Source organism: Leucoraja erinacea, chromosome 1, assembly GCF_028641065.1.
Source record: "Leucoraja erinacea ecotype New England chromosome 1, Leri_hhj_1, whole genome shotgun sequence".
Lineage (NCBI taxonomy): Eukaryota > Metazoa > Chordata > Chondrichthyes > Rajiformes > Rajidae > Leucoraja > Leucoraja erinaceus.
The window spans coordinates 72,387,149-72,406,581 of NC_073377.1; the positions used below are offsets into that span (position 1 = coordinate 72,387,149).

At 40.1% G+C, this 19,433-nt stretch overlaps 1 protein-coding gene across 6 annotated transcripts in view; it reads left to right on the plus strand.

Annotated features, from left to right (window-relative positions):
* Positions 1 to 19,433, plus strand: part of apbb2b (amyloid beta (A4) precursor protein-binding, family B, member 2b) — a 276,260-nt gene that overhangs the window by 181,787 nt on the left and 75,040 nt on the right. For all 6 annotated transcript variants that reach the window (XM_055637131.1, XM_055637100.1, XM_055637109.1 and 3 more), the window contains exon 10: positions 1,891 to 2,018. In XM_055637131.1, the coding sequence (XP_055493106.1) occupies positions 1,891 to 2,018 (128 nt within the window). The remainder of the gene's footprint in view (positions 1 to 1,890; positions 2,019 to 19,433) is intronic.

Below are 19,433 nucleotides of genomic sequence, written 5' to 3' on the forward strand. Positions count from 1 at the left end.
GTCCCAGCCTCAACTACCTCTCATCTGGCAGCTTGTTCTATACATCCACCACCCTTTGTGTGAAAAGGTTACCCTTCGGATTCCTATTAACTATTTTCCCCTTCACCTTGAACCTATGTCCTCTGGTCCTCGATTCCCCTATCTGGGCAAAGGACTCTGTGCATCTACCTGATCTATTCCTCTCATGATTTTGTATACCTCTATAAGATCTCCCCTCATCCTCCTGCGCTCCATGGAAAAGAGACCCAGCCTACTCAACCTCTCCCGATAGCTCACACCCTCTAGTCCTGGCAACATCCTCGTAAATATTTTCTGAACCCTTTCAAGCTTGACAATATCTTTCCTATAACATGGTGCCCAGAACTGAATATTCTAAATATGGTCTCATCAACATCTTATACAACTGCAACATGACCTCCTAACTTCTATATTCAATACTCTGACTGATGAAGGCTAGTGCCAAAAGCCTTTTTGACCACCTGATCTACCTGCAACTCGACCTTCAAGGAACCATGCACCTGTACTCCTGGATCCCTCTGCTCTACAACACTACCCAGAGGCCTACCATTCCTGCCCTGTGAATTTTGCACATGTTTCTGTTTCATGACAGAATCAAGGTACAGGTCTCAATGGTTTAGTTTAGTTTAGAGATACAGCGTGGAATAGGGCTTTCTGCCTAATAAGTCCATGCCAAGCAGTGATCCATGCCCACTAACACTATCCTACACCCACTTGGGGGCAATTTAACAATATAGCAAGCCAATTCGTGTACAAAGCTGCACATCTTTGGAGTGTGGGAGAAAACCAGTGTTTTAAAAACCCACGGGGAGAACGTACAAACTATGTACAGACAGCACCCGTAGTCGGGATTGAACCTGGGTCTCTGGCGCTGTAAGGTGGAAACTCTACCGCTGTGCCACCGTACCACCTTTAGTTCACTTGGTTTTTAGTAGAGATTTTTAATTTGACCATAAAAACGTCATAGTTGCAGTTCACAGACATTCCCTCCCTTTCTAGCATTCACTGGGAGTAAATAGTTGTCAAGATGTATCAGCTCACAGAATACAGACAGTAGATTGCAATCCAAAAAAACATAGTATAGCATGGGAGCAAGACCCATGGCCCACAATGTCTGCGTCCATCACAAAACCAATTTAAACTGCACATCTGACTGAGGTGGTCTATGTCCCTCAATTTGTGTCCACCAAAATGCCTCTTAAAATCCATTATCATATCTGTTTTCACGATGTGTGTGTGTGTGTGTGTTTAAAAAAAAAGAAGCTTATCATGTAAATCTCCTTTAGCCTACCAAACCCTCCCCCACCCACCTCATCTTAAAGCTATGCTCTAGTATTTGACATTTCCATTCCGGGGAAATTTTTAGTGGTGCCTGCAAGAAGTGAACCGGGCTTTAGAGTCGAAAATCAGAAAAGAAACTGCAGATGCTGGAAATCAGAAGTAAAAACAGGCAACAGGTCAGGCAGGGTTTGTGATAAGAGTTTAAGAAGGAACTGCAGACGCTGGAAAATCGAAGGTAGTCAAAAATGCTGGAGAAGCTCAGCGGGTGAGGGCATCTATGGAGCGACGACCCAAAACGGCGCCTATTTCCTTCGCTCCATAGATGCTGCCTCACCCGCTGAGTTTCTCCAGCATTTTTGTCTACCTTTATGATAAGAATTGAGTTTTTAGTTCAAACACAACTTCTCTTTCCACATGTGCCCCCTGACCTGCTGAATGCTCCTAGGTTTTTGGGGGAGTTGGTTGACTGATTTTCCAACAGCTTCTTTAGTTTGTAATTTCAAATCAACTAGTACGTTAGTAGGAATTTGAAGCTAAAGCATCTTTGTATTAAGGTAGGTGCTTACAATTCATCTTTTTATTGAATTTCAGGGTAAGGATATGTACCTCATCCTGGAAAATAACATGCTGGATCTAATTGACCCCATGGATCGCACTGTCCTGCATTCTCAGCCAATTGTGAGCATTCGGGTGTGGGGTGTTGGCCGTGACAATGGGCGGTGAGTGATCAGTTTTAAAGAGTTTTGTGTTGTCAAAGTAAATTGTGCTTTCTCATCTCTTAAACGAACCAAAAGGGAAAGGATTTCTGCGTGGTGTTCTAGCTCAGAGAGTTGGATCAAAATAATTTTATGTACTTCGAATGTTAAACTTTTCATTTGAGATTGGATGGCTGGGTGGTTTTGTCCAGAAAACTGCATCAGCAGGAAAGGTGATTTTGTAGTTGTGAAAGTGTACACAACTGCCTCTTTTTTTTCCAGGCTTTGTTGCTCATGTTGTTTGTTTAAAACATAAAGAATGAACTGCAAATTATGCACATGTTTTGTTATCCCATGAATGTAAATTGGTTACACAATGATATGAATGAGGAATGGGATTAGACTGAGAATTCTTAAATCTGCTTCACCATTGCATGAGATCAGAGCTGATTTGACTGTCTCTTTAACTCCACTATCTTGTGTTTCTACGATATACAATCATCTCCTCGCCTATCAAATTTCAAGCTTCCTCTGCCTTAAACGTATTCAAAGACTTGCTTCCTCAAAGAATACTGGAAGCAGCTTCTACAGACAGATGACTCTGAAAGAACGGCATAGTGGTGGAGCTGGGGGAGCTGCCGCCTGACAGCTCCAGAGACCCAGGTTCCATCCGGCCCTCGGGAGCTAACTGTGTGGGTTTGCACCTTCTCCCTATGACCACCTATGTTTCTTCCGGGTACTGATTTCCTCTCACATCCCAAGGATGTGTGGGTTTGTAGGTTAATTGACCATTGTAAATTACCCCTAATGTGCAGAGAGTGGATGAGAAAGTGGAATAACATACAACTTGTGAACGGGTGATTGATGGCTGGTGTGGACTCTGTGGGCCAACGGGCCTGTTTCCATGCTGTATAACTAAATTAAACTAAAGCTAAAAAAATTGTCTCATATCTGCCTCAAATGGGCAAACACGTATTGTTAAAGTGTCTCCTAGATTTTTCCAAAGGTGGAAGCATTCCCTCTATATCCACCCTGCCAAGATCCCTTGGGATCTTTGATGCTTCAGTCAAGTTGCCCTCACACTTCTAAATTTCCCGTGGAAATGATTCTAACCTGTCTAACCTTATATGCAAATCTTATACTCAGACACACAAGTCTCGCACTCACCAAACAATATGATTACCATTACCTACTTTTATGATTTTCCTGGATAAATAATAATTTCATGTGTACCTTAATTACCTAGTTTTTTCCCAATCTTTTAACAATCTGTATCCCTTTGCATCTGCTATTTTCTCCCTGCAATATTGTTGGCCAGTTATCTTAATGTCATCTGCAAATTTAGTATCCTGTCCTTTGGTGCCATCTTGCCGATCAGAAAAGGATGGATTTATGCTTGCCATATCCTGATAGCCGACCAATAATCTACCCATACCAATGATTTGCCTTTTAGGCCATGTTTGTTTCCCTGCAATAACACCTTTGAATGACACCGTATTAAATGCCTCTTTTAAATCTAGGTTTTGTATATTAACTGGTTCATTTTTATCCATTGCATATGTTACTTCAAAGAACTCCAATAAATTGGTCAAACAGTTTCCCTTTCACAAAACCATGTTGACTGACTGGCTGTTGTAATCTCCTGCTCAACATCTTTCATAAGAACGACATTTTCCCCATGATGTTCAGTTCTCTGTTCTGCTTTCTATCTCTCTTTTGAACGGAAATATTTTGGAACTCATCAGTTAACAATCTGTAGCTGAGGAAAAAACCCATCAGTTCCTACGGTGGCCACGGTGTACACATTGATATTTTATCTTTTTCCTCTCCTGAGGAAAGTCATGCAGATTTGGTGCCTTATATTATCTATTTTAATTACATTGAAAAGAAGTGGAGCTGCTTCTTTTTTCCCTTGAACTTTTCCATTCTTTCTCGGGGTGAAATGTATGGTAGGGATGTCCAGAATTCTCTGCCAGAGAGAATGTTGAAGGCAGATTGGTGCCAGCCAGTTTTTTCTTTGTGTTGCTTCTTTGATTTTGTTTTTCCTTCTTGAAGTACATTCATGGGTGCTATCATTAGAAACCTGGTGAGTTGTGCGGTATATTTATTCAACTTTCTATATTTTAGCCTCAATGTGCTATTAGTGGCCACTAAATCAAGTGACTGCACCCAGCAGTCAAACTGTTTTAACCAGTTTGATATGAAGCCACTTGAATGTATTTGCAGCTGCATCAACCTAGCCAACTGGTTATTATTTTATCTTTGTCTTTATTTGAGTCTTGTGGATGATGAAGAGTTTGGTGAGCAATTTGTCACAATTATTTAATAGCATCAAACTGGCACTGAGAGTATGAACACCAGTTTTGCGATATGTGAAACAAAGATGATTAGCTTTGAACAATTATACCCATCTACCATTGTAGAGGGTGCATCTTCAGCTAAATATTTATTTCAAATTTTAATCACATCTACCCCTCCCCCACAGTCTACATATTTAATTTAGAATGATAGCTTGACGTCAAACACAATTGCTCGCTCTTCTGTTCACATTCAGCTCTAATCTGGATCAAAGGCTGTGCTGAGGCCTGCAGTTAGAAGCAGACCTAGCCTCCGGTGAATTAAACTTGTATGTGCTATGTATAGTTAATGAAGTTCCCAAGTATGTTGTGTTGTTAATGAAGGTCGTATTTGCGCACCATGATCTCTTGACATTCCTTAAGGTCACTGATTTGAGAATGATGGATACAACAGCAGTGATAGCAAAGACTCTAAAAAGCATGTATCCTTCACTTGGTATTTGTCATGCTCTGAAATGATGATGTTACTTTACTTCAGAAATACAGCGTGGAAACAGGCCCTTCGGCCCACCGAGTCCGCAGTGACCAATGATCCCTGCACATTAACCCTATCCTACACACACTCGGGACAATCTACACCTATACTAAGCCAATTAACCTACATACCTGTACGTCTTTGGAGTGTGGGAGGAAAGAGGCAATAACTCTACCACTGCGCCACCGCGTTGAAAATACACCAAATGTCGGAAATACCATCTGCAATCTTAAACTTGGATCAGTGCGACAGGGAATAATGTTCTATTAATAACCTATTTCTAAGAATTTTGATGAAGAACAGGACATTAATAAATTGATAATAATTTTGCCTTCGTAAATGATGCATGTAGATAAAATTGTCGTTTTTTTCAAATGTGGATGTTTATTGGAACTAAAGACAAGAATAGAATATTGCAACATCAGTGATGTTGAAGCTAGAGGTGACGTTTACCCATGATTAACTTGTCTAATGAGTTATCATGTTTATACATGTATGTCTCCATATCATCTGAAGTCCACCTGCTTTTGGATGCCTTAATTAGTGGTAATTCAAGATAGACAAAAAACATAATCCATGAAACGTGATAACCTTTAACTTCCAGTAAGTTGGTCAAATCTTTGACATACTTTCTTTTAACTGGTTTCAAACTTTGTAAAGCTAGAGAGCTTCTTTCTATCAGAACTGTGCAAAATAAAAGTGTAATTACTACTACATTTGATATAAAGTACAGAATATATTAAGTGAAGATAGAAATAAGAAAGGTCTGGTGAAGTATGAGAATTCATTGACCAATTTAAATAGGTTATCCAGAGATTTTTGAGCGGCTCACTGCGTTGACATAAAAAGGTTTGTAGCAAAGTCAGAAGGTGTAGCAGCTAAGTACTTTGCATTGCTATTTAGTACATAAAAGGACTTAAAAAAGAAAAGGTTAAACATAGATGCTACTATGTGGAACTGTGTATTTGGTATAGGGTGATTTCACGAAAGGTCACTGGAGCGTAGATCCGCACCCACTTGACCGAAAATCTCAAGTGGAGGACATGCTAGACATCCGGTACATGTTAGTGGATGGGAAAACACGCACTTTCCCACCCGTTAAAAACATAGAAAACGGCCAGGTTTTGATCTGCAATTTATTGTGCCAGTCGGAGTGACCGTGAGGCACAGCTACCTAGATTTACAGTCAAAAAAAAAGATAGAAACTAAGGTAAATTAAAGAGGGAGCTGAAGGTGCCAATCCAGCGTAAGTGAACAGCGGACATTTGCCGTGGAGATTTAAAGGTCCAAAATATCGGGAATTATCGCGTTTGCTTGCTGAATTTCATCAAAAGTAAGGCATTATTGACTTGCTTTTGACGAAATTCAGCGAGCAAACGCGATAATTCCCGATATTTTGGACCTTTAAATCTCCACGGCAAATGTCCGCTGTTCACTTCCGCTGGATTGGCACCTTCAGCTCCCTCTTTAATTTACCTTAGTTTCTATCTTTTTTTTTGACTGTAAATCTAGGTAGCTGTGCCTCACGGTCACCCCGACTGGCACAATAAATTGCAGATCAAAACCTGGCCGTTTTCTATGTTTTTAACGGGTGGGAAAGTGCGTGTTTTCCCATCCATTAACATGTACCGGATGTCTAGCATGTCCTCCACTTGAGATTTTCGGTCACGTGGGTGCAGATCTACGCTCCAGTGACCTTTCGTGAAATCACCCTATTGAAAGTGGATAATTCACCCTATCTAATGAATGAATGAATCTCTTTATTGGGAGATAAATGGGATATATTCAAAGCTACTGATGGATGTGGCATTGGAATTGCAAAATTCTGTCTACAATTGTTGAGATCTTAGAAAATATATGTGTGGTGCCAAAGGAAAGGAGGATGACAAATATTGTGCCCATGTTTTCTTTGTTTTTAAGTTTTAAACTTTGCTATTATAAACAAGTTAATGTTATTAGTGGGAGAAAGCTGACAGCGGCTCTGAAACAAACTCGATAAAAGGGTCTGTTGCTAAGTGCTATCGTTCTTCCAGTATTTAATATGAGAACATTTCTGCAGGTGTATCCAAACGCAAATGGGTTTAGAGTCATAGAGCCGTTTAGAGCCATAGTCATACATCATAGAAACAGTCCATTCGGCCCAACCCGAGCATGGTGCCCCTTCTAAGCTTGTTCCATTTGCCTGAGTTTGGCTCTGATCCCTGTAAACCTTTCCTATCTATGTATTTTAAATGGTGTTACAGTACCTGCTTCAAATACCTCCTCTGGCAGCTGGTTCCACATAGCCACCACCCATTTTCTTTCTCTGGTTTCCAAAAGACATATTATTCAATGTATGCTTTTGTTCCCATGAAAACACAGGCCAATATGACACATTGAAATGCGACACACAGAGTGTGCAATACATTGTGTTTCTGCCTCGTGAATGCATTAAAAAGAACAAAAAGCTTGTACCCGTTCTCATCGTGGGGGGCATAGTTTCAGGATAATGGTTTCAGATTTAGATGATAATTTTCTTTATGCTGTGGATGGGAATCTCTGGATTTTCTTTACACCAGGGCTGTGTATATTTGGTTAACAACATTTAAGGATTATATTTTTAGATACTCTGGGAATTGTTCAGAATAGACTTCTCTGGAAGGTCATATCTCATGGGATCCAGGCAGAGCTAGCCAACTGGATACAGAATTGGCGTCATGGTAGGCAGCTGAGGCTGGTGCTGGAAGGTTGTTTTTCAGACTGGAGACGTGTAACTAGTGATGTGCCTCAGGTATTGGTGCTGGACCCATTACCCATTAATAATGTGGATGAGAATGTTTGATGAGGGCAGTAAAATCGGTTGTATCATCATAGGTAGTGAAAATGGTTATCAAGAAGTGGGACCTTGATCAGCTGGACAAGTGGTCTGAGGAATAGCAGAATTAGTTTAATTCGAATAAGTGTGAGATTTTGCATTTTGGGTAGTCAAACCAGGCGAGGACCTATTCAGTGAACAGCAGGGGCTTGGAGAGTGTTGTTTGCAATTCCTTGGTGCAGGTTTGCAAGGTGGTGAAGAAGGCCTTTGGCATGCTGGTATTCATCAGTCAGAGAACTGAGTATAGAAGTTGGGTTGACATGTTCCAGTTGCGCAAGGCATTGGTGGGGCTGCATTTGGAGTATTATGTTCAATTTTGGTCAACCTGCTGTAGGAAAGAAGCCATTAAGCTGGAAAGAGTGCAGAGGATGTATGAAGATGTTGCCAGAACTTGTGGGCCAAACCTATAAGGAGAGGTTGGCAAGCTAAGACTTTATTCCCTGGAGTGCAGAAGACTGAGTGGTCATTTTACAGAGGTGTATAAAATCACGAGAGGAATAGATAGGATGAATGCATAGTATTTTTATCTAGGGAAGGAGAATCAAGAACAGGAGGACAAGGTGAGAAGAGAAAGACTTAATTGGAATCTGAGGGTTAACTTTTTCCACCCAGAGGGTAAAAGGTACAGTATATGGAACAAGTTACTAGAGGAAATAGCTGAGGCAGGTACAATAACAAAATTTAAAACACATTTGTACATATAAATGGATTGGAAAGGTTTGGAGGGATATTGGGACAAACATGAGCCGATTAGTATCTTAGATGGGGTATCTTGGCATGGATAGGTTGGGCCAAAGAGACTGTTCCCATGCTGTATGATTCTGATTCTGGAAGATCCACCATTAACTATTTAAATATAGGATCATATTTGAAGGCTGATATGACCTATTTTTGCCTTTTATACTTTTTGGTATTGTGACATTCAATATTTTCCCAAGTAATACAAGGTTTCAGTTGATTGAAGCAGCTGACTATTCAAGCTTGCAAATCATATTTTGTCTCATTGATAATCTATCATTGCATATTTAGCTTGCCCTTGGGCTATTGATGCTTAAAATAACATGTGACTCCATTTTCCCAAATGATTTACACAGTGCATTATATCACCTCAGGATCAATGGATGTGTGCAGGTGTTGAACGTTAATTTGGGTTTGGGTGAATCCAAGAATATGAAAATCACACAAAATAAGACGTTATTACTGGTTTATTGTCATGTAATGCCTGCTAATGGTTACAAAGTGAGGAGCATAATGACAATGAAAATACTCTAATGATGCTGTAAATTTGCTGAAGCTTGCTTTGAAGTGTTATTTGTTATAAATGGCCCAATGTCTAATAGCTTTTTAAAAAAAAAGATTTTTAGATCATAAATTTTTAAGCATTATCTTCCTGCAATTCATGCCTCTGAACATAGAGTGAGTCCCTGATTGGATTATTCAGCCTTGTAATATACTTTAAATAGATAAAAGTATGGATAAAAATTGTCAAATAGCCTCAAGGAAGCCCCTGGGCTGCTGAAGAAAATCAATTTAAGGTTGAAATCTCAGAAGAAATGCTTCAGTATTATTATATCTAGAAACAAAGATCAAACTTTGTAAAACTTGGCACTGTGATTGAAGAAGTTTACATGGACTTCAGTAAAACCTTTGACAATATCAAAAGGTTGAACCTATGGGATGCATGCAAGTTGGGAAAATTGGCACAATTGATTTTGTAATTGGAGACAAGACCATGATGATGAATTGTTATTGTAAACCTCTGACCAGTAATGTAATGTAAATTTGTTATGTGAATTATTACAGACTATCTTTGTTATTATGGAGCTCTTTGTAATGAATTGCAGTTATAGTGGACAAAATCTGTTGTAACCAAGGCGTCCTTTCAGATTGGGTTAGGGTCAGAATTTTACAATCTCTTTCAGAAACCATTGCCATTTTATAAGTGTTATATTTCGTACGGCAGAATGAATAACAACTTACACCCAGGTTGCCTGGATCACGAGAGAGAAATTTATTACCTAACATTCCCTGCTTATATTGAACACTAACTCATTAACATATACATGAATATGTATGAATACATTACACTGCTCTCCTTTTTTAAAATATTAAATCTAAGTACAATTTTGTTGTGATACTTGATTTAAAACAGTGTTTATGAAATCTTAAATGATAAACATAATATATTTATTTTACATATCTACACATTTTTGTTTTACTTATACAGTGAGTTACTTATCTTACAAACCTAATCTGACTACTGGTTTACGGATCCTGCCTGATCGTCTAACAGTAACAGGTGTTACAGGTTTAGGTGTTGACTCAACTGTTGGCTTGTTTGGCTCTGTTTTAGTACCCTGACTTTGACCAGAGGAATCTGTTTCTTTGTCTGTACTAACTGAACTTTGTGTTTCAATCACAGTGGTCTCTTCCAACTTACTTTCAGATAAAAACTCAGGGATTAGGACTTCATGCCCAGTTTATGATTCATCTTTGGCTGGAATCATTTGATCGACATGAACACTTTTGATCCTATCTCCAACTTCAACTATGTATCTTTTTGTTCCACACAGTTCCACTATTTTCCCAACATCCCATTTGTCTCGAGTGGACTTGTAGGGAGGACTGAGAACACGAACCTGCTCATCTGGCTTGAAGTACCTCTCCTTTTTGTGGGAGACAAATTGGCGTTTTTGACTTGAAATGAAATGATTGAAAAAAAATGAAATGATTCAATTTATTGTCATTGTCAGTGTACAGTACAGAGACAACGAAATGCATTTTTAGCATCTCCCTTGAAAGGGAGACACAGGGCGTCGCGGTGTGCCCGCGCCTGCCGCCGAACTGTTGACTGTTTTTGCTCAGCTCTCAAGGCCAAATTGGGTTGAACTAGACTCAAGCATATTCTTAGCCTTCTCTTCAACAGTTCTGCAGGCGAGTAACCCGTTGTGTGTTGTGTGGTTCTGTACTTCAGCAAGAAACTAGTCAAACGATGTTTCATGCTGAGCTTTGAACTACCCTGCAAAACCTGTTCTTGAGAGCATCTTTGACAATTCTAACAGACCTTTCCGCAGCCCCGTTGGAGGCTGGATGGTATGGGGGAACAAGTGTGTGTTTTACACCATTCCGCTGCATGAACTCTGAACCGTTCTGAACGAAACTGAGGCCCGTTATCATAAACAAGTTATTCCGGTAAACCATGGCATGCAAAAATAGATCTCAACTCATCTATGGTACCCTCAGTAGTAGTGCTTGACCCCATATGTTTAACCTCAATCCATTTGGAATGACTATCTACTAGTACCAGAAAGTGATCATTACCCTTTTCACAAAAATCTACATGAACTCTCTGAAAATGTCTACTTGGCCATGACCAGGGTTGCATTGGTGTTTTTGGTGGTTTACTCCAGCAATGTTGGCAGACGCTACATTTGCTCACCAGTGACTCGATGTCACTGTCAATACCAGGCCAATACAGAAAACTTCTGGCAATTGATTTCATGCTTACAATGCCAGGATGTTCGGCATGAAGTTCATTCATAATTTTGTTTTTCAAAGACTCTGGTACAACCATCTGTAACCCCAATTAATGCATCCCTGCTCACATGATAATTTGTGGCGTCGATTATGGAAAGGCTTCAGCTCTGAGTTCAGATCTGAGTTCAATCCACTATCGATTTCAGTCCAACCATTCAATGTCTGTTCATAAACCCACTTCAGCAGTGTCTTTCTCTGTTTCTGCTGCAATTTCTGTTGCAGTCACTGGAAAATCTTCATCTACAATTTGCAGTGTGTAGATTGAGTTCTCACTTCCCACGTCAGAGTTCTCATGGGGCAACCGGGACAACGCATCTGCAACTGTGTTGCACTTGGAGCTTCTGTACTCAACCTTTGTAGTCATACTGGGACAGCAAAATTGCCCAGCACTGCATCCTTGATGCCGCCATGGAAGGTATAGCTGACTTGGGACTAAGTATCACTAGTAGTGGCTTGTGATCAGTCACCAGGGTGAATGGTCTGCCGAGAAGAAACTGATGGAATTTCTTGATTCTGAACACGATGCTGAGTGCTTCCTTTTCTATCTGTGCATAATTGCGTTCACTCGGTGATAGGGTGCGGGATGCAAAAGCAATAGGCTTTTCCTGTCCGTCATTCATTACGTGGGAGATCACTGTACCTACACCATAACTTGAAGCATCACAAGCAAGTTTCATCTCACGTGCCGTATCGTAGTGAAAAATGAGTTTGGCACTTGTCAAGTTTTCCTTGCAGATGTCAAATGCACGTTGCTGTTCCTTTCCCCACATCCATTTCACATCTTTTTGTAGCAGATGATGTAGTGGCTTTAGCACAGTTGCTAAATCTGGTAGGAATCGTACATAGAACTGCACCATCCCAAGGAATGATCGTAGCTCTGACACATTGTTGGGTTTTGGAGCATTCACTGTTGCTTCAACGTTCGCCTTAACAGGGCGAAGTGCGTTGGCGTCTAGTTTGAGTCCTTGGTAGACCACCTCTGACTGCGCAAATGCACATTTACTTTGTCGCAGTTTGACATTGTGGCAGTTCAGTCGTGTGAGAACTTGCTCAAGGATTTCCAGATGTTCTATCTTGCCCTCTGTGAATATCAGTAGGTCATCCTGGTTGCACACACAGTGCGGAATGCCTTGTAACATTTAGTCCATGGCAGACGGAAAACCTTTCGGAGAGGATTTCACACCACAGGGCAGCTTTGTATATGAATACAAGCCCTTATGTGTGTTGATAGTCAAGTACTGCTGACTTTCCTTGTCGACATTGAGTTGGGCGTAAGCGTGAGACAAATCCAGTTTAGTGAAGACTCTTGCTTCGCTAAGTTCTGCGTATAGATCTTGCGAGGTTGGTAACGGATATTGTTCGTCATCAACGGCTTGGTTGATTGTGACTTTGTAGTCACCACATAGTCGAACAGTTTTGTCGGCCTTGGGTACGGCCACAATTGGCGTTGCCCAGTTACTCTGGTCTGTCTTCACGAGTACTCCATTACGCTCTAACCTGTCGAGTTCTACCTCCACTTGTTGCTTTAGTGCATATGGTACAGGTCTTGGTCGACAATACACAGGTCTCACATCTTGCTTAAGTCGAATGTGTGCAGAGTACCCTGTTAATCCCGTGTAACTGTCAGCAAAAAGGTTTGCATGTTTACATGATATTTTCAAGATGTGATTTGAACAAATCGACGCTGAAAATGTTCTTCCAGTCTAACTCTATTCTACTCAGCCAATCCTTTCCAAGGAGGGATGGTTTATTTCTGTAGCTGGCCACTCTGATGGGCAGTGTTACTGACTGACCATTATGCTGAACTTTACAGTTCATTTGTCCACATGTCTCCAAATCTTTGCCCGAGTAGGTTCTCAGCTTGACCTTACTCTCAAACAATGGTATCTGTGGGAACTTTGTTTCGTACAGGTCTTTGCTCATGACCGAACAATCTGCTGCCGTGTTAATACACATATCGATTAACTGTTCATTTATGAATAGTTTAGTTCAAAAGACCTTGCCTTGGCTGGTTGTAGGCTTATCGATGTTGGTTGCATAAATAGTGTACAACCCAAGTTCATTTCCATCTGGGTTCACCTCCAAGTTGTGAACTCTTTTCTGGTGTTGTCGCTTGATTCCCGCAGGTTGTTGGTTTCCTGTTTCATGCTTGGCCCGATATGCTGAGGCAATATGGCCTTTCTTCTGGCAGTTATAACACTTGGCTATTTTGAACTAACAAAATTGGGATAAATGATTACCGTTGCAACAATAACAACTGGCTGAACTCGGCTCCCTGACATACTTTGGTTTTGGTTTATAGCCCCTTGGTTTGGTCATAGGCACTGCCTTGTGACTGTAAACGGCCACTGCTGTCCGTGGTGGACGAAACTCACGAGCATTCTTTGATGCCATCTCCATTGTGTTAGCAATCTTGCATGCTTTCTCGAATGTAAGATCTGGAGTGTTCATGAGTTTGGACTGAAATAGTTCATCCACTGGACCACAAACAAATCTGTCACGTAGTGCGCATCCGAGAAAGGTTCCAAAGTTACAGCGCAAACTTAAGTTTTTCAAGGCAACAATGTACTCATTGATTTTCTCATTCTGCTTCTGGTTTCTAGTGCCGAATTTATAGCTTTCTGCAATTTCCAGAGGCTTTGGGTTGAAGTGCTCCTCCTTTATAATGTCATTGAATGGCATTATGTCTTTTGCCTTTATGGGCGCAAGGAGATTCACGAGTGTGCTGTACCCTTCAGGACCGATCTCCATGAGCTGAATTGCTTTCATGCGTTCACAAATGGCTTTATTTGTTTCAGTCACTATCTCTCCTTCACCACTAATCTCCAATATATTGTTTGCCGTGAAAAACATGTTTGCTCTCTCCATATAGGAGCTGAACGGAGTCGAAAGTGCCAAGGTTTCTGATGTAGCCTGTGAACGCTGCCATCGTGTCGTTTTTTTTAAAGTCCATTCAAAATCCCGATTTCCTGTCTGTTCTGGTGTGACAATTCACCTAAAACTTAGCTGTACAAAGGCTATTCAGCTTGAGGAACTCAATCAAAAAAAATCTTATACAATCCCAAGGACGGCATCTTGCCATGTAGGCACAACATAAAAATAGCCTGACAAACTCTCGACGATTTGTCCAGCTGCTGTTTTAAACTACAGTCCACTGCATAGAAGGATCTGCGGCTTCTCGTGTCCAGCTCGCAAACAACTGCGACACAACTCTGAATTTACTGTTTAAAATGTTAAACAATACTGCATGTTGCAAAACAGTCCTGCACTGTATTTAAAGGATGAGTTCACAAACTCTATCCCATCCTTGTCGCCAATTTTGTTATATTCCGGACGGCAGAATGAATAACAACTTACACGCAGGTTGCCTGGATCATGAGAGAGAGATTTATTACCCAACATTCCCTGCGTATATTGAACACCAACTCATTAACATATACATGAATATGCATGAATACATTACAATAAGGTTCTGTAAAACTCCATGATTGAAAATAATGTGAGGAGTTTAATGTTTGGGCACATTAAGATATTGATGATATGGTGGACAGAGTAATGACAGGTGGATTTTAATCTTGAAAAGTGTGAGGTGATGCATTTTGATAAGCCTGTGATGGACACCTTAAAAGGTTGGACCTGACAGAGCATTGAGGAACAGTGAGACTTAGTACAAGTCCAGGAATCTCTGAAAGTGGTAGCACACATAAATAAGATGGTAAAGAAGGGATAGAAATTCCATGCCTTAGCTAATGAAGCATAGTAGAGCACCCAAGGTAGAGTTGAATATGAAATATGTGTTCGGCCGCAATTAGAATGCTCTGTGCAGTTCTGCATGTCCACTGTGGAAAGTAATTGCACTAGAGAGGATGCAGAGGAATGGCACTCGTATGTTGTCTGGGATAGAACCTTACAATTGTGAGAGACGGGAGAGGCGAGATTTGTTTTCCCTGGAATGCACAAGGCTGAATGGGAACTTGATTGAAGCAAACAAAATGACTACAGTCGCTATTAAGAATTGATACCCATAGCAGGGGTGTATAAAACCAAAGGGGAAAGGTTTGAGCCTTGATGCAAGAAGTTTAGGAACAAAAATATTTTTACCCAGAGGATGATTGGAATCTGGTACACACTTCCTCAAAAGGCAGAGACTCACCACATTTAACAAATATTTGGATGAGTACTTAAATGACCGTAGTGTAGCGGTATCAAACGTGAATAAACAGATGCTTTATTCAGACATAATAGGTTTGAAATACATACACGTTTGGTCTTTTAACATATTGTCATTGCTGCTGCAGCTGAGCGAGGGTGTTGTCTCGAGCTCAGCTACCTGTCGACTCATGATCGCCAGGTGAGATCTGCTTGTGTAGCAGGACACTCCCCTTAACCTATGACGTCACGTGAGAGCCCGCGTAACCACTGACGAGGGTTCGACCGTAAGTGGTCTGACTATCAGCTGACGCACAGTAGCTTGAAGGCTACGGACCAAATGTTGGGGTTAAAATGAGATTGGCACATGTGACTCTTGTTCACTGGCATTGATGTGGTGAGATGCATTCTGTTTTCAGTGCTCTATTGTTCCAGGAGTGACTATGATAAATAAATCAGGCTGAATAAAATCCATTTTAAAATAGTTAGGCATGTTCAATTGTTTGCTGAATCACCTTCTCTTTTGTTCTATGCATTCTTGTGTTATGGTGTTAGTCTAGCTGATGACTAACAACGTTTTTCGGTGCTGTGCGTACTTGTGACAAATGCTTAATTGCTAGACAAATACTGTCATAATGACAGCACAATAAACTGGACCAGTACTAGTCTCAGCAGGTTCCAAACCTTTTGTGAGTTCATAGTCTTGGCTTTCTTCCAGCTAGTTCTCATTCCAAATGCTGTATCCTTTATCCACTGCCCTGCAATGTGGCACGTTGGAATGATCAATCCTGCTTGAGGACACAAGTGCAAGAGTGTAATCAAACCAAATGTGTTAACTGCAAATACATTATCCACATGCAAGGCAAACATTTCCTGTTACATAAAGTACACGGTAATTAATTTCCTATGGCACTGCGATTATATCATCAAGACCAAAGATAGTCTGAATGGCAAAGTGGTTTTATATAAGGAACATGCAATTGAACTAAAATATACAGTCCTCCATTTATTCTCTTGTATATAAAATTTAGAGTTGACAGTTTTTATAGCAAATAAAAGAGCAAGACTATTAGAGAAATAAAACTATTTGGAACATTGGCAGGCAAAGACTTGTACGGCACAGAAATAGACCCTTTGGCCCAACTTGCTGATGCCCCATCAACGCTAGTCCCTTCTGCTTGTGTTTGGTCCTTATCCCTCTAAATGTTTCCTACCCATATATCTGTCCAATTGCCTTTTTAAATGTTATTACATTACCTTCCTGAAGTACTTCTTCTGGCTGCTCGTTCCATGTACGCACCACCATCTGTGTGAAAAAGTTGCCGTTTAACTTTACATATATACAGGCAATATTAAAAATATTTTTTATAAATTAAAATCTATTTAATTTACTGATTAAATCTTTCCCCTTCACACCTTAAACCTATGTATTTCGGTTCTTAATTCCCACTCTGGGTAGAATACTCTGTGTATTCACAAGAATCTAGTCCCCTCATGATTTTATTATACACTTTACCCAGGCATGTTGAGTCAAGCTGAAGGTTTATCTTAACACTTCCGATCGGGCCATATAATTACAGCATGATTAGTTATTGTGCCAGCTTTGGTATAAATATAGAGATAATAATTTAAATGAAACAAAGAGACAAATTAAGCAATGAATAATCAATCATTTTTGAGATAATTGAAATGAAATGAACAAAATTAACCAAAAAAATGATTTGTAATTGTAAATATAGCGGCAGATTATCATATCTTTCAGGTAATGAGCACCCTAGCTGCTATTTGGATGAGAATGGTTGAAGGGGGTGTCTTCTAAACACACACAAGCTCACTCCCAGAGACCTTCAGAGCTTCTTCTCAGATATGACTTCAAAACACAGTCTTTTGATGAATAAATGCTTTATTGTTGCTAGAAAACAGTAAGATACATCCAAGTTTCTTCCGACTCGTTACTACAATCTTCTTCGAACTCCAGCTTATTACTTTAGACATTGGAAAACTCCTCGTGTCTCCGTAACACTGGCAAGATCTGGCATGATCTCCTTTAGATCTCCCATGGAACCCGCATGGCTCGCATGATCTTACATGGTAGAAGGGTTAACCTTCCCCATGGTCTCTCCAAACTAATCTAAAAAACTAAACTACTGCGCAAGCATCTAAGCTCCAAACACGCCCAAAAACACGTCATAAATCCCACCCACAATATAACGGGCAGTCTAAAATTTAAAGGCACATGCCATCCTCAATGACATGCAAAACAGGACAAATGGCCACTACAGTAAGAACTTGGAATTCTGTGGAAAAGAAGAGAGTGAGAAGTATAAATGTGTGTTATGCAAGGATTGCAATGTAATGTATGGGGAAGGGAGAAAATCCAAAAATATTGAGCAAATATCTTGTACCTGTCTTCACTGCTGTAGATACAGTAAATGTAACAGAATTTGACCAGAACCAAGGGTCTATTGACAATGAGGATCTTGTAGTCATTAATATCATGAATGAGAAAGTAGGGAAATGTTAAAGGAATTGATCCAGACAAGTGTGTAAGAAGGAACTGCAGATGCTGGTTTAAACTGAAGATAGACACAAAAAGCTGGGGTAACTCAGCGGGACAGGCAGCATCTCTGGAGAGAAGGAATGGGTGACGTTTCAGGTCGAGACCCTTCTTCAGACCTGAGAGGCAGCATCCCAGAAGTCTAAAGTGGCTGCAGAAAGGGTTACGTTAGTGATGCTTTCCAACAGATTCAGATACAGTCCCAGCAGACTGGAAGCTAGTAAAGGCAGCGCTGTTGTTTAAGAAAGAAGGGAGACAAAATAGACAATTAGCCTGATATTTATTATTGGCAAAATTCTTAAATCCATAATTAAGAATATTTTCTGCATGCCCTTCTATAGTGTGATTGGGAAGAACAAATATGCTTGTACAGAAGACAAATCCTCTTTTTTGGAGGATTTTGGATTTTCAAGCCCCATGCATAAAAAAAAGGGGCTTGAGTATAAAATTAAAATGTGGTCAATGCAAACATGACTCGAGTATAAGTATTTATTTTTCTAGAATAAGGCGATGACATAAATATAACAGTCTTAAATATTCTGGCATCTGGCTTGCAAATCATGTTGACCTTATCCTGCATAGCCCTATCAGGCCCAACGGTAAATGATTGATAAGCATACATATCTGCCCAGACCAGTGCACAACACATGGAATTGTGTCCTGTCTGGGTTGGATAAACTGGAGTAAATCTTAATGCACATACAGAAAATAAATTGGAAGCCAAATGGTATTTTTGCCTTTATTTGAAAGATGGTTGGTTACAAATGTAAGAAAGTGTGCCTAAGGTTTCATAGATATCAATGAGATTTAACTTTCAATATTGTGTGAGGTTTTGGTCTTCGTAAAGAAGCATTTACTTGGACTCAGGGTGCTGATGCAATTAATTGATTCATCAGTTGAAGGTTTATCCAAAAAGAAAAGATATGTGCAATCGGCCTGTACACTTTGGAGTTTAGAAGAATGTGGTTTATCCCAGTGAATCCAACACAATATTGAGGGGGATTGATAGGGTAGATGCTAAGAAGTTATTTGCTTTGCTTGGAGAGTCTAAAATTAGGGTTTCCAGTCTCAACTTAAGTTGTCTGATGTTGACAGGACATTTAATTACAGATGGGTTTGTATCTTTGAATGTTCTACCTCATGGCTGTGGATGTTCAGCTATTGAGTATATATTCAAGGCAGAGGTTGATACATTTGGGCACTAAATGATTTAAAAGATATGAAGATCGTTGATTGGCCAAAACAAATCAAAGCTCAGGAGCATGATCAAGCGTGAGTTCTAGTTGTGTGGGAGAGCTGCTATGTAGCCTTTATACGTTTGTATTGCCATGTGCTTAATTATGACAAAAGCAATGGTTTTGTAAACTGAAAGATACATGTAGATAAAAGCCAAATGAGCAAAGTGAATGCCAGACAAATTTTGCATCACCAATGTGATGGTGCTTTTTTAAGTGGATTATATTATTTAACCAATTATCCATGTCAGTTGTTCTATTCATCTGAGTTAATT